The 21,982-nt window shown below is 42.9% G+C and overlaps 1 protein-coding gene across 3 annotated transcripts in view; it reads right to left on the bottom strand.

Annotated features, from left to right (window-relative positions):
• The window catches only part of LOC146782621 (NXPE family member 3-like), a 501,779-nt gene that overhangs the window by 147,913 nt on the left and 331,884 nt on the right, over positions 1-21,982 (bottom strand). For all 3 annotated transcript variants that reach the window (XM_085640076.1, XM_085640075.1, XM_085640077.1), the window contains exons 3-4: positions 8,146-8,216; positions 3,886-4,098 (exon numbers count right to left, since the gene is read on the bottom strand). In XM_085640076.1, the coding sequence (XP_085496202.1) occupies positions 3,886-4,098; positions 8,146-8,216 (284 nt within the window). The remainder of the gene's footprint in view (positions 1-3,885; positions 4,099-8,145; positions 8,217-21,982) is intronic.

Here is a 21,982-nt window from a genome sequence, read left to right as displayed (position 1 = left end):
CCCTTGCAAAAGCTGGTCGTTTTGTGATAGATCATTTTGATGTCTCCACAACAGGTTTTGGGCCCATCCCTGCCGCAGGTACTTGGCCCACCCACACAAGTGAGACACCATTTATATCGGGAGACCTTGCGGAATGCTGGGTGGTAGGAAGTTTGCATCAGACAGGTGATCCTACAACATTCCCGCACAGAAATGTGAGAAAAATGTGATAGTTGGTCAGCTAAATTTGAGGTTTGCAGGAGATTCTGGGTAGGAAAACTCCACACATGTCACACCTCCCTGGACGTCTCCGGGTGTCTAGTTTTTGGAACTGTCTGGGAGTGGTAGGTTTCTCTAGGTAGCCCCCGGATCAAAAACTCAGGTGACTCGCTCACAAAATAAGGTCTTTTTGTAATCAATACTTTTGTAGTTGCCACAGGATGTTTTGGGCTAATCCCTGTCGCGGGAACTAGGCCTACCCACACAAGTGAGGTAGCATTTTTAGTGGGAGCCCATGGGGAACACAGAATAGCAGAACAAGTGTTATTACCATTTGACTTTCTTTGCATTTCTGCCTTCAACATGTAAGACAATTTTTTAAAAAGAAGTCATTTTGAAAAATGACCTCTAATTCACGTGGTTGTATAGGTACCCACAATTTTGGAGATGTGCAAATAACTACTGCTTCTAAACTCTATATTCTGTTCCCATTTCGGAAATATATAGGTTTCCTTGGTACCTATTTTTCACTCTTTATATTTTACCAAATGAATTGCTATATACCCGGTACACAATGAAAAACCATTGCAAGATTCAGCTTAGTTATTGGCTCTGGGTTACTCGGGTTCTTGGTAACCTACAAGTCCGTTACATCCCCGCAACCAGAAGGCCCAGCAGATGTAATGGTATATTGCTTTAAAAAATCTGTCATACTTAGAAGAAGTTAAAGGTGATAACATTTCCACAAATGTCTGTTTTTTCAACTCAATTTCAATATTTTCTTATTTTCAACTGTTACTTTCTATACATAAACCTTATAGGATCTACACAAATGACCCCTTGCTGAATTCAGAATTTTGTCTAGTTTTTAGTTTTAGACCTGTATAGCTTCCCAGGATCCATTATTGCTTTCATACCCATTTCTACTACTACTTGGAAATACATTGAAATACAAAAAATAGCAAAAATAGGCTATGTCCCAGTAAAATGCCAAAACTGTGTAAAAGATTTTGGTTTTCTGACAAAAGTCTGCCTGTCCCTGAAAGTTGAGAAGATGTTGATTTCAGTACTATAAACCCTTTGTTGATACCATTTGCAGGGGAAAAAAACAGACGCTTTCTTCTGCAGCACTTTTTTCCTATTATTTAAAATAAAAACCAAAATGTAGTTTTATTTTGGGTAATTTTTGGGTCCCCTCCAGGGGACTCTACAAAGTCTGGGTACCTTTAGGATCCACAAGATGTTGGAAGAAAAGGACGCAAATTTAGACACCGCAGCCCGTAAAGCCATGTGTTCTGGCTTGGTATATAGCCAACACCATATACAAATACTAAACCATTCTTGTGGTTTTAGATTTGCAGTTTGTTTTAATAAACTATTCTACGTTTGTGTCTAATTATACAAGACTAACAAGGACAAAATGTCGGCACTGGGCACTTTTTGTCATTATACAATTTCAATGCTATGTAGAATGTTATATGGTTTCAATTAATTGAAATAAATATTTACTTATTTAAGCTTATCTAGGAAACATATTATGAGAGAGGTTTTTGAACGCGGCACCAGGGTGATGGGCACTCATAGGAACGTGTATATATGGACTTCAGTTATTGTAGATTGCCAAAACGCCTCAGCACATCTGCATCTGTGGAAACTGACTGTGATATATTGGGTAGTGAGTACACACATGTTTGAAAAGTGAAGGAAAATGAGTGAGTGGTCTCTTCATAACTGCAGCTATTTTGTCAAGTTGAAGGTTTCAGTATTAATTGTGAACACCAAGTCCAACCTACGGCGCACTATGTGCGTCAGACCATGCGCTATATCCCTAAGACTTAGGGGCAGACCCCTACTACATGTGTTATACCTCATCAATCAATCAGGGTTTTTATAGAGTGCAGCTAATCACCCGTTAGGGTCTAAATGAAGGCAATGGCGAAGCAAAGGGGGGGCGGTCCGCCCGGACGACATGAGTTTTGGGGGCGGTACTCCCCCTGCTCTTACCTGCAGCTGTCGTGGGGCGGCAAACTCAGGGACCGTCGCCACCCCCTGCTCTTACCTGCACCAGTCACGGGGCAGTATACGGCCCAACCACCACGGGCGACAACAGGTCTAGCTATGCCACTGTCTCAAGTCACTGGGGGGAGGGTTGGAGGGTTCTGCAGTTCAGTCGAAGAGCCAGGTCTTGAGGTCCTTCCTGAATTGAGGCAGTGAAGGTGATTGCCTGAGATGAAGAGGTAGAGAGTTCCAGGTCTTTGCAGCAAAGTAGGAGAAAGATCTTCCTCAGGCAGAGGTCAGGGCAATTATATCGTATCTACTACGTCGTCATGCCAGCACATTGCAAGGTAAGTGAACTGAGTGAACACAATCGTTCATAGGGTTAGGTAAAAGATGGAAAGGTAAATAGAACAGTAGCTGATGCAATGTAAACATAGAGCGGTTGGGGATGTTCTGAATGTGATATAATTCTAGGTCAGTATTGTAGACCTTGATATAGTATAACACAACTGACCCAGGGTCTGCATGCTTTCAAGATGTTAGTGCTTGTTTTGACTCTAGAACACCCCTTCACAAGTGAGTCACTCACCCATAGTCAGGGTTATCGAGGCCAGGGTGTACAGATCGAAGGTAAATTCAATGGAGCAATGAACTGTACCAGGGAGTCAGTAGTGACGCAAACTTCAATTTACAACTTAGGGTTTGTGGCCTATGACCTTAGACCTCTGCCTTTGGTAGGTAACATATCATGGGTTTTTATTGCAAAAAATCTTAGTTATGAAAGCTTGCAGGTTCATGATGTCTTCAGACATATGCCGTTATTCATGCATAAGACAATTGTGAAACAGATTTCTTATTGCTAGCATTGCACCTTACAATCTCAGGGATATTTTGGGAAGCAGGTATTGGCTATTCACACATTGTTATTCATTGTAACACCATGTACGTGTATCTGAACACACTTCTTCATAGGTGATGCTGCAGCTGGTTTGAATACCTTAGAAAATTATTCTAGCATTTTTTAGGCCATGGACAAAAATAGTTCCTACTCGGCTCCTTCCTCAACGCTCCCTTCTGAGCCCAGACCAGAGTAGTGAGAAGAACTGGCTCTGATTGCAGTACTCTGTAGTATGTGAATTTATTTTATTTTTCACTTAATTTATTTTATTGTTTGAGCATGCCCTCCGTGATGCTTTTCACGACCTCAGAGTGGTTTAGTTTTGGGTCTGTGAAGGAGATGAAAGAGCCAGTGCACTGAGCTTGGGGTGAAGGAACTTTGAGACTGTTGTTTGATACAAAAATTGTGGGTGACCTAGAAGATGAAGGATCTCTGTGCCTACAAATGCACCTTTTGCAACTACATCAGCCCACTGCTTCTCTGGCCCCATCACTAACCTGAACAGCACCAGGACATAGCTTCCCTCCCTACTCCTGCCATGCTGGTTACACCCCTCCTAACATGCCTAATAAGGTCGTCTGAAAATTAGACAGTGTGAGGATTTTTTTAATGACTTCTTAGAGGATGGAAGTCTGAGAGAGTGTGAAGGGTGGTGGACTTGAGAAGAAGGTCTAGTGACAGGGTAGAGACATTGATTGAGATGTGAGGGGTATAAGGTGTCAATTGAGAGTACATTGAAGCTCTGCAAGCCTGCTGGTGATTGTCTGGTTTGCAAAGCCTTTGTTACTTACTAGGAATGAAGCTCAGGAGATATTCCCACCACTGCCTTAGGGTGGAGTCACCAAACATGTAGATGATCTTCCCCTTCAGACAGGCGCTGGCCTCAGGGGGTGTGGGGAAGGTCTGGTGGGAGCACGTCAGTGTTGTCCAGATGTCATTATAATAGTATCCGGAGGGTTGGGGGGCCAGCTGTCCTGGAGCACAGGCTGGTAATTTCTTTGTATCTGTGAATGATAAACACAAAGATGTAGGCATGTCATACAAAGTCAATGATAAGGCTTCTTTTAGACTGGACAAGTGGGACAACTGCAGGCAGACACAACAACGATCAAGTAAAAACCAGAGGCACACTCTTTGCAAGGGAAACACACCCACATAGCTAAATTCAAACACAGGCAGCAGGCATATAAACAAACATTACAGGACAAGCCGCACACATAGGCAAACAAAAGCAGTAAGGGACAAGCAGGCACAATCATACATGGATACAAACAGAAAGGTGAACACAGGCATGTATACACAAACACACAGAGAACTGGCAGAGGTAGACACAACCATAGGCACACACAGAGAGGCAAAAAGTGACACAAGCAGACAGAGGCAGGACAAAATGCACCCGTCTATAAACTCAAAAAGGCATGATCAAAGGCAGACACATGCAAATAGGCAACACACAGGGCAGCGGACATAAACACAGGCAGGCAGGCGCATGCAAAGCCATAAGTGCATTGTTACGACCATACACTCCAGTAAAGTAGTTACTCAAAACCAGATAGGCACACAACAAATATGTGAAAGAGCTCATTGTGCTTCCCGTTAATGTATTTAGTACTGTGTGGTCAACCAGACATGGTTTGTAGGTTGTGAGAACAGCTGAAATAGCCAGAACTGTAGAAATGAGGGGAGTGCTGAGTTGGCAGTTACTCGGGTAAGGGTGTGACCTACTCCTCACCACCCCCACTGCCCCCAACTCCCCTCAGGCAGGGAAATCAATTCCTTGTTCAAAATCCAAACAGAGTGAGTCTGCAGAAGAGTGCCAATCGGAAAGGAACACTCATTTGAGACAGCAAAAAAGCAGAAAAAGGAAAAGATGCTGTCAGGCACCAGAGGATAGCCAAACAGCTGATAAAAATGGAATTTGAGGTGTCACTTTCATAGCATTTGCGGCCAAACATGTTTCATAGAAAATCAGAGAAAAGGATGAGGGAGGGAGAAAGAAAATGACAAAAAAGGGCAGATTCTAGAGATTTGTCAGAGTACACATAACTGGGTCCTAGGAGCCAGATGTATCAACATTGCATTTTGCGAGTCCTTAATAGCGAATTTTACAGATTCGCTATTAAGGGCTCGCAAAATGCAATGTATGTAGGTTTTGCGTTTAAAATAGCGATTCTTACGCATTCCTTATTTGTGACTCACAAATTGCGAGTCGCAAATAAGGAATAGCTTCCCATTCATTTCTATGGGCCCAATAGGTACTCGCAAATTGCGCATTCAATTTCAAGGTTTCAAGGGTTCCAAAAGGACACCCTGTTGCACCCCATAAATGTGCATGTGTGCACATGTGGCACACATACATGCTCCACATTGCACTTTGAAACGCAATAAAATGTATTTTTCTAGGAAATCGCAAATTAGCACCAACTTGAAGTTAGTGGTAATTTGCGATTCCTTAAAGCAATATCGCAATTTACGTGGCTACAAGAATAGCATTAAGGGAATCGCAAATTGCAATTCACTAACTGCATTCGCAATTTAGGTAATCGCAAATAATTGCGGTTACCCAATTTGCAAATTCTTAAAGCTTGATACATTGTAAAACGCTTTTTGGAGATCGCAAACGAGCCTTTGCGATCGCAGAATGCGTTGATACATCTGGCCCAACTTCTTTAGGAAAGTGAGTTTTGGCTCACCTTACACTTACTGTCACCATCACAGTGGACTATGGAGCGTGCTATAACTCAAGCTTCACCTTCCTCATGCTGCGTTAATGGACAAAGACAACATGATGCTACTCCCAGGCTAAAGTCAGCTTCTTTTCTTCCAGATGCGGATCCTCCAAGCTTCTTAAGGAGGAGTTACAACTAGCTCTGCTGACAGAAGTCCAAATTACGAGGGTCCACCCACCACAGGAACCCTAGTTCCTGAGGCTCTTACGCTGCCTATTTACGGGAGGGCGACTGCTACTGATTCATCCTGCTTGAGTCTACCATGCAAGGCACAGCCGTGTTAGGCAGGGACAAGAAACTATGGCCCCGCGCACAAGGGGAAAACTCCCTCTGCCTCATGGATATTGATATATGTTGTTTTTCACAAACAAATTCCAGCTTTAGGAGAAAAAACATGGTGCACGGCCACTGCACAGCTCTGCTGAAGGTTCATCTGTCACACAAGCGGATACTCTTGGGATAGAGATTCCACAAGGCAGAGGGGATCTTTAAGTATGGCAGGTAGTCATTGAGTAGCAGGATCAAGTCAAAGCCTCTGCCAAAATAGCGTACCGCTCCTGGTGTTCTGGGAGTTTGTTTTTGAAAAATAAAAACATAATAAAAGTTTGACGGCCGGCGGACATGTTTGATTGTGCTGTCCATCAAACTTTTCCCACATTGATAGGAACCACCATGTTGGCGGTTCCAGTCAATTTGTAGAGTGCTCAAGGATTAGCGGACAACTCAAAATTTGGTGGACTGAGGTCCCTCGGTAAGGCAGAGGCAAAGACCTTGCCATCCCGACAGACTTGCCCCGTCGCCAAACTCAAAATCAAAATCTAAGTTATTTTTCTCTCACCTATATATATTTGTTTCAAGAGTTGGCACGCCAACACATCTTGCTTATCTCGAAACAGCCGTTTTTGAGTTTTGGCAAGCTGCCAGTAGGCGAGCCAGGAGATACCATTAGGGGAAGATGAGCTTACACAGGTGAATCTTCCTGATCAATTGATATGGAAACTCAGTTGCATGCGACAATGAGACGGCGGCCTCGCTCTCTCTCTCTCTTAGCCTTCTAGAGGTTTTCCCAACAGCGGGGCCAATTGGGTGAAAATATGAGAGGAGGAAAAATCGATTTGAGAAGGAAGGTATGTCATTAACAAAACATCTTAAAGATTACATGAATACACAGTAAAGACATATTTTTCACTGTCGGATATACTTTGGTTAGAAATGATCAATCATTTGACATAGATGTTTACTAATGCACACCAAGGAGAAACACAAATAAAGAGAGTCAACCAAAGAGTATGCTTGCTCAAGAAGAAGAACATTTACAGTACTCTCAACTTTAAAAAAAAATCACCAACAATGCATATCTATAGATGAGAAAGGATAAGGAGAGATTAAACTGTTGAGGAATCCCAGTAGCCATGGTCCAAATCTCATTTATCATAGTGACAGCAGGAGAGCCAGTATAGAAAACGTGAAACATGAGGAACCAGAGAGAAAGAAGCTAGTGAGAGAACTGTCAACAACTCCATCAAGAAAATATTGGGTTAATGCTCTCCAGAGAAGAGACTGTGGAACTTTTGGATATCCAGACACCCCGGATCCAGATTGAATCAGGAGACGTAAGGAACATTCCATCCCAGCGTCTGCTTCCTAGCAGGATCAAGGAAAGAATTAACCAGGGTTCATCAGGAACCAGAAAGGAATCTGGAGGTAAAATCCTTAATGGCAGCTGACAAGGCTTCTTAAATTCCTGGTATAGATGCCACAATGAAGGCATAGGAACCTCAAGGCATAGGAACTTCAATGCAAGTCTATCAGAAGCAAAAGCCAAGATCAAAGGTGAAATGATCAAACACTCTGAATTCTGACAGGTCTAGGAGAAGTATCAGGCAAAAAAATCACAGAATCAAAGGGTGGCTTGGTCATTTAGAAACAATTTGAAACCAGCAGGCTCCTAAATGGCATGAAGATTTAATCCATTGTAAACTAAACCAGATAGCTAAGCCCCTAAGAGTTGCTGGGACAAAAGAAAAGATGGGGTGGAGTCCACAAGATCCAGAGGAATACGTCTGACAGGATAGTCATTCTTTCATGGTGTTTCCCTAGTCTTAGCGGCACTCGTAGTCCCACGGTCCCTGTTCTTTTAGTGACCAGCCCATTACACCTCAACCTGTCTTTCTTGCAGTGACCTGTGCAACTAAACACAGAGTGACAATGGTGCAGGCTGCATTAAGGACCAGGCAAAGAAACAGTGGCCGACAGAAGGACACACGATGTTCACAGAGCTACCCACAGTGCTGCACCACTGACACATTGGCACCAACTTACCAAGGCTGCTGTTCCCGGTGATGACATGGACCGGTGGGATCTTTATAGGTAACTCCATATTGGTTAGTTTTCTGTAAGTCACAAACAATAGAAGTGAGTAAATGATGAGTCAAAAGTCACTTAAAAAAACTGTACATCTATCCTTCAACACAGGCTTGTCCCAGAGATCCTACTTTGTCAGTGGGAATCATTTCCCCATATGGATCTTTATTGCTGAAGGGGGGGGGGTTTCGCCATGCATCCATACACACACATCGCAATCCAGCACCCCCTTAACAGTTGGAGGGTGCCTTCAGTACCTCTTTTGTTTAATAAAGAATAAACTAAAACTAACTTATTCTGTCCATGAAAGAACCAAAAAACCTTAGGCTACATCTCATACATTCAGAGCATGATGAAGGGGCTGAGAATCCTAAAATGTCTTCTTGCCGGTAGACCATGCGTTTATTTTAACTTATAGTGATTGTTTTATCGTTTGAAGCCTGACCAGTGAGTTGGGATCCCAAAGAAGACAGATTAGAGTATTAGACACATACACATTAGGAGATGAGACAGAGCCTCTATGTCAGTTGCATACCTAGGCTGCATGGTGGCGCTATCCCTACTAGCGATCGACCTAGGTAATGGGCCTGTGCTCACCTTCATTGACTTTTGGCTCGAATTACGCATGGACTTAAACAGCACTCCAAATATTAGTTCCAAGAAGCCTCAAACCCTTAGGAGGCTCCTTGCGTTTTTGTACAAATGGGTGCGGCATAGCTCTCCAAGGTGGACTTCTCCTTTGGAGCAAGGGCCAAGTACGTGTGTGGCTGTGTGCGCACATTATTGACAGGGCTCATGGTAGGTCATAGGAGCTACATAGATGCCAATTTTCCTCAGCGGCCTATATGACACCATGAGTCATGGGCTTGATTTCAAGTTGAACAAGCATTGGCATAGCCAATAGGTCTCACCTTTGGGACCTTATAAGTGTTTAGTTATCCAGCACAATATCCTTGGTGCAACAACATCAACTGTTGCATAGCAAAAAATGTATAAGGTCCCAAAGGCGAGACGTTTGGCTATGCCAATGCTTGTTGATGTAGGAATGAGCTTGACCACCCCCTGCTTCAGTTGCCCTAAAAAAGGTCCGTTCCACTAACATCAGACGAGAATAATTGCCCTCATGTTTTTACTCACCCTATTAGAGATCATATAATCTGTGTGTGGTCGCCACCGCTCCATGATTATGTCGCAGAACACCCACAGGAGTCCCAAATGCCACCCTTGGTGCGTCCTTCCAGACCACAGAGCCATGGGCATGGGTCCCAGAACCTTTCACACAGTCTAGGCCTCAGTGATCATGCATAACACTGGTTTCACTGAAGAACCGGTTAATCTGCAGAACTACAGTAAATGTCACAAAGCCCTTAAATACATCAGGCCAGTGCTAAATTGATGCCGTGGTTGCCGGTGGGGCCCACCAACACTTATTTTTGGTCACAGGTACATTTTTTTCCTCTTCAGACTTTGAGTTACAACAAGAGAGAAAATCACAAAAGGAGGAGGAGGAAGAAGAGAAAGGCGAAAAACAATAACAAAGGGAACAAGAATTGGCATAGCCAATAGGTCTCGCTTTTGGGACCTTATAAGTATTTAATTATGCAGCACAATATCCTTGGTGCAACAAAATCAACTGTTGCATGGCTAAACACTTATAAGGTCCCAAAGGCGAGACCTATTGGCTATGCCAATGCTTGTTGACAGTGCAAAGAAAAGGTAAATTGCTGCTTTACTTTCTCCCAGTCGATCAAGGCCCATGACTTTCTACTCTCAATAACGCAAACAAACCCAGTCCTAGGTGGTCTGTGCCTCTGTCTTATCTGTCTTATCAAAATAAGCTATATGGAAATAGAAGCAGACAGCTCATCTACTTAAATAAAATGTGAAAATGGTTGACTCCAGTCTGCCATTACGTGTCTGCCCTGAGTGCTAGTGAGTGGACTCAAGCAGTTTCGCCATACCGGACTACAACCCCCATCATCCCTGTCTGCTGTGAGGTCGCTGTGCACGTCATCCACAAGCGCCAGGAGGCGCATAAAGGTCTGCCTGGTCCCTCGTCCCGCGGGACGCGCGCGGGACGAGCTGGGAGAAGCCTGGGACAAGGGCGGGGCCGTCTTCGGCCGTCAGAGGCCGGATGAGGCTGGGCAGGGCACCCCTCTAACAAGGTCAGAAGACTATAACTGTGTAAAGCTCCATCTTATACATTGGCCATTCTTTCAAAAGTTGTGTACCATCAAACTTTGATACTGGGTGACTATTGGCAGGGGGAGCTACTGTTCAGTACCTGGCCATGGCAAAACGCCGCGTTAAAGTATTTGATGGAAACTGTGTAATACGATCGATACATATTTGGTAAAAGCTGTTAGTGCTCTTACGCAAGAAATCGATCGCACTGAAAGGCGACTGTCCATGGGATCAAGTGTATTACAGGCCAACCAGGACAATCTAAATAAATCACCAAGCCCAACTACTGAAGCGGTTTTGGCCCCAATTGCACTAGAAGGTTCTAATAATAATGCTAATAATCGTTCTCTTAACATATCTAGACTGTCTGATATGGAGAGTAGTCCTATTCTATTATCACCCTCCATTCCCAAAACAAAAATTTCACGGAAGAAAATAACAGGGCAGAATCATGTGAAGGTAAAAAGGGACAAAAAAATTATCCCAGTAGGGAACATGGTCACTACCCGAATAAGGGCTAAACAAACTTCTGATATACCACTCAGTCTTGAAGCGGTCTTTGATAAATTAACTGAGCTGATCAGGCCCTTATATGAAAAAGTGGATAATCTGGCTAGGGAGGTCCACAAATTAAGCGGGAAGTTAGATCAAACTGGTTGTCGGCCAAATAAGGAAATAAAAACTAGAACTAGTATAGAGGTAAATAATGTAGAGGAGGGTAATAACGTGGAACAAAATGGAACCCCAATCACGACTGACACTGTGGTTTTAAGTCCTAGCAGCGCTTCCTTAGGAAAGTTATCTGACAAACATCATACATGTATTGATCAGACTGGGCATCCCCGCCCAACCCCGGGTAGAAAAATATAATTTCTTAGAAATCAGGGTTAACATTTAATTGAGAAACATGCATCCATAGGACAGGTTAGCAAAGAAAGGAAAGATTTAATGACAACTAACACTAGTCAGATCCCGGCCTTCATTAATTTACCTCCAGAATGTAGCGCCTATGTTGCGGTACTTGCAAATGACCCCAAATTAAAGCACGGTCAAGTTGAAAATCATGATATGCTTAAAAACAAAACCCTACATTGGTTGTCCAACAACTGTAATTTTCCAATGCAGGGCGCAGATCAGATTATTCTAACACAAAGGGTGGGATGGGTGGGCCCCCTAAGGAAAAATTTTGAGGGGGACTGCATCATCATAAATTTCAAATCATGCTCATGGGCTCATTTTTTCATAAATTTCATAAATTTCAAATCATGCTCATGGGCTCATTTTTTTAGGGTATTTTTATAGACATCTACTGGAACCCGGTCACTATGGTAATTTCAATCATGTTACTAATAACTTGACAATATTGCAAAGGTCTCGCCCTGACTTTGCAATACCGACTTATAATAGATTCCAGGCTTTAGAATCATTAGAGGATAATGATTGACATAATCTGCTAACGGGTATGATTAAGACCAATATTAGCATAGGGGTAACGAAGGTTGTTCCATTGGATGTATGCGAAGAACAATTGGGACACGATACCCGGTTCCGCCTAAAGGTATAACTGGATTGTTTAATTCTAGTGCATTTAATATTTGTGAGGATGATGGAGCCTCTGTAACAAAGAGAGTGGGAGTGAAACTACCATTAACTAATTTAAAAACTCAGCATTTGATTCCCCATGTAGAAATACCAACATTTCCCAACAATATTGAACCTGTGGTTGTTAATACGGGCATAATTACTGGATACAGTGTAGTTACTTGGAATATAGCAGGCCTTCATAGAAAATTGGATACACCATTCTGGGGGGGGCTTCATTAATGCAGGACACGATATTATCTGCCTTCAGGAAACCTGGTGCAAGGAGCCCATTTTCATAGAGGGCTATACTTCTCATTGGCTAAATGCCGTTAATTCTTCAGCCGGTAGGGCCAAGGGTGGCCTTTCTTTGTCAATATCAAATAAACTGGCCGACTGTAAAATTAGAAGTTGTACCCCAGTGGATCTTTATAGTCAGGTGCTACGCTTAGAATTTATTAATGGTAAAGATTTATTACTAGTCAATTATTACAACAATGTCTTTAATAACAACAGAGGAAAAATCTTAGTCCCACTTATTGATGAAATAGGAAGGATCCTGGCGTCATCACGTAAGCAGACCATCCTCCTTTGGGCAGGTGATTTTAATATTAGTATGTGTCCATTAGCTACGAGTAATACATGCGGCTTTAGGAGGGAGACTGGTAAAGACAAACTGGTTGACCATTTACATTTCCCCCACTGCAGCTATGGTACAGCTTTGAACAGAATGATAGCAAAGTTAGATTTAGAATTACTAAGCTGTTCTAAGAATAAGGACAATATTAACTGCCCTACTTTCACAGGGAGGAACGCCAATACGTATATCGATCATATTCTGGTTTCTAGTAACACTGACTACTCAAATTTATGGGTCAATGAGCAAGCGTTAAGTGATCACAATAGTATATCCATTTCGCTATTGTGCTGGGGAAACAAACATATAGCGGAACCCGACTGCGTTAATAATATTGAAGCATTAAGACCAAACGGCATGAGAATTAAATGGTCTGGGGTTGATTCACAGAAAATGCATAATGAGGTGGTAAGGAAATGTAGCACGGAGATAGATTACTGTCTCAGAGAAAAAGTTGATTTTAATACCATTTTTATTAGCTTTCTTAGGATAAGTGAAAAAATAGAAAGCCTATTTACCAAACGAAGCAGCCGGAAAAAGTTAGTAAGCATAGGCTGGTTTGACAAAAGTTGTACTCGAGCTTTGCATGAATTAAAACTAGCTCTAAGCGCTGAACCCCGGAATAATATTCTTATTAAAACTTTACGTGGAAATTACAAAACAACACTTGCTACCAGGAAAAGAGACCTCCAAGAAGAGGCCTGGAAAAATCTTAATTTAGCTGCAGCTACAAACAATTGTAAATTGTATTGGGAGACTATAAACAGTCCCTATTTAAAGAATGATAATGTGCCGGAAATAACTTCATTTATCGATTGCAATTCATGGACCGAACATTTTTTAAATATTTTTAATCCGGAAAGGTTAGGTCTAGATTCAATTTTGAGTATTGACTCCTTATGGCCACCACTAGCACTGCATATAAGCATAGATGAGGTATATGAGGGCCTAACAAACAGTAAAGGAGGTAAAGCCCCTGGCCCGGATGGGGTTCCGTTGGACTTATACAAAACTGAAATAAATCTCTGGGCACCCATCAACGCGAGATTTTTTAACGCAACGGCAGAGGGACAGCTTCCGATTTCGTGGGGCCAATCTATAATTATTCCCCTTCATAAAAAAGGATCCAAGTCCGAGGCATGTAACTATCGTCCCATTTCCTTACTAGATTCCTCGATTAAAATTATGAGTAGAATTATGTTAAAAAGGCTGGAAGCATGGGCTAAAGAGAACGCAATCTTATCAAAGGCACAGTATGGGTTCAGAAAAGGCCTGGGGACTCTGGAGCAGTGTGTCAACCTTGACCTTCTTATTCATAAATATACAACTGCCAGGGAGGGCAACCTGTTCCTCTGCTTCGCGGATCTGAGTAGTGCCTTTGATCTTGTAGATCACACTATTTTATGGCAAATTTTACTTGATCTAGGTGCACCTAAGGAAATTGTACATTTTTTAGCTAGACTCTATTCAATGCTGTCATTTAAAGTCCGCTATGGACCGTCTGGTGAATGTACTCCCTCTTTCAAGGTAGCGAGAGGCATCAGACAGGGATGTGTTTTGGCGCCTCTTTTATTTTCATTATTTAATAATCAAGTCGACACTACCGTAAGTGAGATTTCATTGGACGCCCCTCTTATAGATGGGAGAGCAGTCCCAATTTTGTTATATGCGGACGATGCCGTCTTGCTATCTCGCACACAGATCGGAATGCAGCGTCTTATTGACAAGTTTGTAAAATTTATTGAGTGTAGGAAAATCGTTATCAATAAATCTAAGACCTTTGTGATGACTTGTGGTAGAAAAGTTAAGTCAGCTAGTACCTTCTACATAAAAAAGGCTAAGATGCAATCTGTCCAAATGTTCTGTTACCTAGGAATAACATTTTCAGGGGGTGGGAAGTGGATAAATGAACATGATAATATGAGCCTCAAAATGAGTAGGAATACTAACTATTTCTAGATTCTCAGCCAAACTAGGGGATAGAAGAATCAAAGAAATGATGGCCATCTATAATGCGAGGTGTGTCTCATCCGCATTATATGGGGCAGGAGTGTGGGGCCATCAATGCGCCAAAAAACTTCAGTATGATGAAAATACGTTTCTTAAACGTTTATTGTGTGTTCCCCACTCAGCATCAACAATATTAATTCACAAGGAAGTTGGAATTGAATATATTTCGGATCTAGCAGCACTACGCCCTTTGACACTCTGGCGCTCTATTTGGTCCAAAAGTGAAACACAATTCACACAAACTACTATTAAAGATTGTTTGAGGCTGGATCATTCCCTGCGTATACCATGGCTTAAACATATTTATTATTGGTATAACCTCTTATTTGAATGCAATATTCTCCTTGACCCTGAGTTTGCAGCATCAATCACCAGAAAAGAGTCAAAAACAAGGTCTTTACTATATAAAAGGGAGGTTCGTGAGAGGTTGATCAAGAATCTACCCACCTCTGTTTTTAGGTCTCGCGAGCCAAAGGCTCGAAGAGACATTTTATATGTGGGATTTTCAAAGTGCTACCCACAGTTTTGGCTGGCCTAAACCTTGAGTGCACGATCACATGCACGTGCACAGCTGCTCCCACTACCCCCTCCCTTCTCTATAGCTTTGGCTCCTTTGTTTTTTATTACACCCTCCCTTCTCTCCCCGCTGTTTTCACACTACCCCCTCCCTTCTAATCAGTTTCCTTTCTGCTTGCTTGATCGCGTCTCCGATCACTTTAACTATGGCTTTCCTCTCTCGTCATGGTGCGCGCACATCGCACACCACTCGCCTGCCAGCCTGCTTTCACTTTTGCGCCTCAGTCACTCAGCCTCTATCCCTTGTGTGTGCTGCGTCCCCTTCGCATCCCTCTTCCTTGCTCTCTGTATTGCCCCAGGTTCATTTACTCCAGCCCCCACCCTTACCTGTCCTGCTTAGCTTTTTTTAAGCCCCCCTCCCCCCCCGTGGCTCCTCCCTTTCTCTCTTGTCTCTCACTGCTTCCTATCTATCGGCAACGTTCACTTGATCTTCCATCAGGTCCCTCCATTTCTCATCTGCCCCTGGAAGTCGACGCTGTCTCGCTGCACTGTGCGATTCCCCTACACAGCCCTCCTGAGGAGAGTCCGATCCACCCACGCACACTGCCCCCCCTCCAGCTCGATCGTCCTCCCACGCAGCCCCTTCGTGGCTTGTCCAACCGTGAAATTAAATCCATGTCACTTCTGCAGAGAGAAATACGCTGGTCTGAGCGAAATATCTGCGACCAAGACAATCTGTCTGTTTACAAGAACATATACACCTCACACGTACTAACAGAACTGCTCACATGTCACTCCCACACAGATACAGACACAGACACAGCCCTCATTAGGAAGTAAACAAACTGCTCATGCGCACGCCCACACACTCCGAAAATCACATGTTACTAGAAAGAATACACACTGGTCGCTCTTTCACACAGGCACGCATACAACTTCAAGTACTAACAACCGCTCACATTTCACTCTCATATAGAAGACACACAACTCTCATTAGGAAGTACACAAACTGCACGCACACACGCACACACACACACACACACACACTAGAATGAATACAGGCTGTTCTCTTTCACTCAAACACGCGCACAACTTCAAGTACTAAAACCAGCTGCTCACATTTCACTCTCACAATGACACACAACTCTCATTAGAACTACACAAACTGCTCACACACACACACACCTCACACAGAAGGGCTCTAACTGCTCTCATATACACACAAACACGTTCTCGTGTGGATGGAGATACTGATTGCACCCGTAAGAAATGTTACAGACTGCTCAACTACTCCTGCATGCCTACACTCATCACCCTCACGAGAAAAGGCATCCATTGTTGGCAACTTTCTTACATGTGCAAATAGGCACACCTTATGGGGAAGGAGGTACCCGCAGCAGGAATGAAAGTATTGCAACACTGCCGAGACCTTATAAAACCATCATAAAGATGGGTGTACATGCGGCCATCTAAAACTATTTTTATAATAAAGTTTTGCAAAAAAGTTACATTGGCTGCTACCAGAGGCGCAACTAGAGCCAAATTTCGGGGGGGCTAAGAAAAAATTTCGGGGGGGGGCCGAATCTTTTAAGCCATAGGCAGAGTGGAGCTGCAGGGGCTCTTAGAAGGGGTGAAACAACAGCGAGGCCTCATTAACATGCAAATGGTCTTTTAAAGACCTGTGAAGTGCTCGGGTGCGGCTCTGTGAGCGCCGGGAAGCTGTCTCAGCCCGGGCTGCCACACGACACTGGGGGGAGGCGGGGGGGGGGGGGGTGGCTGAAGCCCTGTGAGTCCAATGGGTGTTGCGCGCCTGGCTGCTACACATGTGTTCACCACATTTTTTTTGTTCTTTTCAAAATGCACACCTTGCCACTGCTGCCCCTGGCACTGAAGAGGGCTGCTTTTGTGTGGATGTGCTCATTGTGCGAGGCCTGCATAACATGCTCACGGTGAAGTTAGCCAATGGCTGAAGAGGGCTGCCCGCTGCTGTATGGCGTAGTGGGTGGAAGAAAAATGGGAATGTAAAAGGGTACTGCGGGGAATTAACTGGTGTATTTGAACAGTTGGCTTAAAGTCCTTATAAGTAAGTACAATATTTGCATATATAAAATTAGACGAAAAGGTCTTGGCTAAATTCAAACTTAAATCAGCCTTTTGACTTTGGCATTTGGCTTTTTATGTCATGGTTTGAAAACATCTTTGGTATTAGGGCCCTGCCAGGCCATCACCAATAAAAAAAATACATTGACTGAAGGCACAAATATATTGGAATATTAAAAAACTCTTATTGCCGTACTAGTCCCTGCACTGAAAGGAATTACTTTGTTTGCGGATCTGCTCCATGTGAAAGAGCAGTATACAGTCACTCACAGTGAAGTTAGCTAGTGACTGCAGTGGCCGGCCTATCACCCATGCTGTATGGTGTAATAAACAGAAGGGCATGTGAATGACACAACAGATGATGCTTAAAACAGTGCTGGCTGAAAGCCCCTATAAGCCAGTGTATCAGATGCATAATTTTAGTAAAATCAAAAGGCCTTAGCTACGCCAGGCATATATCGGTTTTGGGAGCCTTACAGAACAAGCATTGGCATAGCCAATAGGTCTGGCCTTTGGGACCTTATAAGTGTTTAGCCATGCAACTGTTGATGTTGTTGCACCAAGGATATTGTGCTGCATAACTAAACACTTATAAGGTCCCAAAAGCGAGACCTATTGGCTATGCCAATGCTTTTTTTTTGGTATTTGCAGCACCCACACAGGACAATGGTGACTGGTTTTCGTATAGAGCGTTATGCCGCTCTAACTTTTGGTGGCCGCCCCCTTCCCTCACAGCACTCACTGCACAATGGCGACGTTCTATCACCCTTAAAAAAAAATTTTTATAAATTGGCATGCTGAGTGTGGCACTTTGTATAGGGACACCATGCTCAGTTTCATTTTTTGAAAACAAATATAATGTGCAGCACGGCGTCCGTTTCAGGGACACTCGCTCTGTTTCATTTTTTTTTTTTTTTTTAACTTTAATGGTGAGCGCAGTGCCCACTTCAGGGACACAGTGCTCTGTTTATTTGATTTTTTTTTACTTTATTGATGAGCGCGGTGCCCGCTTTACGGACACCGCGCTCTACAATACAATAGGCCTTGCTTTTGCCAAAGTTTGACCTATTGGTATTGTAAATGACAAAGCCATTTAATATTATAAAAGACATTGCCATTTACCATGCCAATAGCTCAAAATCTCGCAATTGCGAGACCTATTGCATTGTAAATGCTTGTTTATTATGACTTAAAGCTAAAGAAAGGATTTCAGGCATATTTTACTACAGTGACGCGCAATTCCCATCGCTTTGTTTTGACACGTTTTAGGCTGGGAATTGTTCATCATTTAGTGTAATTTCCGCACATGAAAATTAGATCCAACTCTGTATGCCCATGTGATAATATTTCCAGACAAAGTTGTTGGCACTTCCTTATGTTTTGTAAATTTTATCATTTTTATAGGAAATTTTATCTGAAACCAATATTTTTAAAACATAATGTTCGCTCCACTAAATTGGCAATGAAGCTTTTATTATCTTTAGGAGACGCAGATATTTGTTTTTATGTCGCATCGTATATATTGAAATGTATTGTTGTAAGGAAATCAATTATTCTTTCTGTATAACATTTAATTTATTTGCTCAAATTTGCACATCTTTTCTAAAATGTAGTCAGTATATGCACTTTATTAATGCCACGCAACACTTTTTGCAAAAATTGCACATAATATCTTATCCAGGATTACAGATTAATTTTTAGTATCAATGTTGCTGGATTATATGCATTGTTTTGTAGAAGGTTGTATCACATATTACATGTTTTCATTGACGTTTTATTGATTTTAACTTACAAATCTGTGTAATATCCAATTAATAATTGCCCATTTGCACATTTTCATTAAACGAAGTTAGTATATGCACTTTATTAATGCCACGCGACACTTTTTGTGAAAATTGCACACTATGTATTATTCAAAACTCATAGTATAACTTTAGCATTGATATTGCTGGAATATATGTAGTTTTGCAGAAGGTAGCATTATATATTACATGTTATTATTGCTATTAGTTTTTAAACTTTGTGAAGGATATGTTTGTTCTGTTTATATGGTTATGTTTAACTAACCGAATAAAGCTTTTAACTGAACTGAACTGACAGGGCTCATGGTAGGTCATAGGAGCTACATAGATGCCAATTTTCCTCAGCGGCCTATATGACACCATGAGTCATGGGCTTGATTTCAAGTTGAACACGCATTGGCATAGCCAATAGGTCTCACCTTTGGGACCTTATAAGTGTTTAGTTATCCAGCACAATATCCTTGGTGCAACAACATCAACTATTGCATGGCAAAAAACGTATAAGGTCCCAAAGGCGAGACGTTTGGCTATGCCAATGCTTGTTGATGTAGGAATGAGCTTGACCACCCCCTGCTTCAGTTGCCCTAAAAAAGGTCCGTTCCACTAATATCAGACGAGAATAATTGCCCTCATGTTTTTACTCACCCTATTAGAAATCATATAATCTGTGTGTGGTCGCCACCGCTTCATGATTATGTCGCAGAACACCCACAGGAGTCCCAAATGCCACCCTTGGTGCGTCCCTCCGGACCACAGAGCCATGTGCATGGGTCCCAGAACCTTTCACACAGTCTAGGCCTCAGTGATCATGCAGAACACTGGTTTCACTGAAGAACCGGTTAATCTGCAGAACTACAGTGATTGTCACAAAGCCCTTAAATACATCAGACCAGTGCTAAATTGATGCCGTCATTGCCGGTGGGGCCCACCAACACTTATTTTTGGTCACAGGTACATTTTTTTCCTCTTCAGACTTTGAGTTACAACAAGAGAGAAAATCACAAAAGGAGGAGGAAGAGAAAGGTGAAAAACAATAACAAAGGGAACAAGAATTGGCATAGACAATAGGTCTCGCTTTTGGGACCTTATAAGTATTTAGTTATGCAGCACAATATCCTTGGGGCAACAAAATCAACTGTTGCATGGCTAAACACTTATAAGGTCCCAAAGGCGAGACCTATTGGCTATGCCAATGCTTGTTGACAGTGCAAAGAAAAGGTACATTGCTGCTTTACTTTCTCCCAGTCGATCAAGGCCCATGACTTTCTACTCTCAATAACGCAAACAAACCCAGTCCTAGGTGGTCTGTGCCTCTGTCTTATCTGTCTTATCAAAGTAAGCTATATGGAAATAGAAGCAGACAGCTCATCTACTTAAATAAAATGTGAAAATGGTTGACTCCAGTCTGCCATTACGTGTCTGCCCTGAGTGCTAGTGAGTGGACTCAAGCAGTTGTCTCCCTCCCACACAGAAGGCAGATGTCAATGCTGTGACCATGCCGCTCTGCTGCCATTACTGGTACTGCTCATGTACTGCCTGGAGCCTGTCACAGCAGAGACAGCTGTGAGGGGAACTGCTCCAACCTATTTCCTTCGAAAGTGCAAAGAACACGTTTTCATGGGACCATGGGACACAGGGTGTCTGCAAAGCACCTTCTTCTGGGTTGCAGATTCGAAAAAACAAAAAATACCATTACAATAATGCGTCCTTCATTATCTGGTTCGTGATCATAGGCCACAAATACGTTAAAATAAACTGCAGTTGACCTGTGGTTGGCCAGCTGGCTTCAACTTCTAAGTTGCATTTGTCATTAAATTTTTGGAAGGCAGGCAGCAGGGTCCGAGTGATCCCTTCTGAAATATAATGTGTGGGTGCCCCAACTCTACTGTGGGGGGTACGCCGGACTACACCCCTGAATGTAAAGCACTGGTGCTTGCGAACATAATACCCTGTGCCCTGCAGTCCTACACCCGGTAGTAGAATTCTGTCTGAATTGAAAGCTATGGGCGGGGCCAGGCGATTAGTGGACACAGTGCAAAACTGTACCTACGTTTGGGCAACATGCCCGAGCGATGGGACGAGGGATGGCAGGCAGCAGGCAGGGAATGGGGAAGGCGATGGAGAGTGGTACAGCCTCACTGACGGGATGCGAGATGCAAAATCTAAACCACAGTTTCTATCACTGAGTGTGAGCCTCACTTCAAGTTTCCCCTTGGAGAAATCAATTCACAAAGATGGTGTTTCTGAAATTGTGTGCGATCATGACGTCTGTAAGTGCTCTGCGTCGGGAAGGAAAGCTACTTACTGATTCCAGGGAGACAGGGGAGTGGAAGAATGAAAAAAACATGGAAGAGCCAGGGTATTGAAAACAGAGTGGATGAACACCGGATAAGAGAATGAAGAGAGACGGAGTGTGGGGTGACATAGAGGGAAGAAGAATGAACGGAGGCAGAGGAGGACAATGCACCGAAAATGAACATTTTGTAGTACAGGGCTGGCACATCATGTCTCGCATCGAGGCAGACCTCGTGATGTAAGGACTGGAACATGTTTAAAAAATAAGTAGTCAAAATTCATTCCTTAAGGAGACTTCTATCAGACTGACTAAGTACTTTAAAAATAGCGATCACAAGAACACGAAATAAAAAAAATTGAACTACTTAGACAAGTAAATACTAACACGTCCAGTTTCTAAGTACTATTGTAACGTTTCATGCAGTGGGACAACTCATCAGAGCAAGAAAATTCAACAAAGTTAACGGGAGTGGTGCTGATATTTTAAAATAATGTGGATATAAGGCTGATATTTAAAAGCAACGCGGTGCGTGCGTGTATGCGTGCACGCTCAGTGTGCTCTTTTTCAAAGCACATACTCATGCTTGTGGTGCGCCACTGCGCACTCCCACAAGGCGTATGCCGCCACAAGCACTAGTATGTGCTTTGAAAAAGAGCTGCACGACGGCTA

The sequence above is a fragment of the Triturus cristatus genome, chromosome 12, assembly GCF_964204655.1.
Source record: "Triturus cristatus chromosome 12, aTriCri1.1, whole genome shotgun sequence".
NCBI classification, from domain to species: Eukaryota; Metazoa; Chordata; class Amphibia; order Caudata; family Salamandridae; genus Triturus; species Triturus cristatus.
This window is presented reverse-complemented; position numbering and strand designations above follow the sequence as displayed.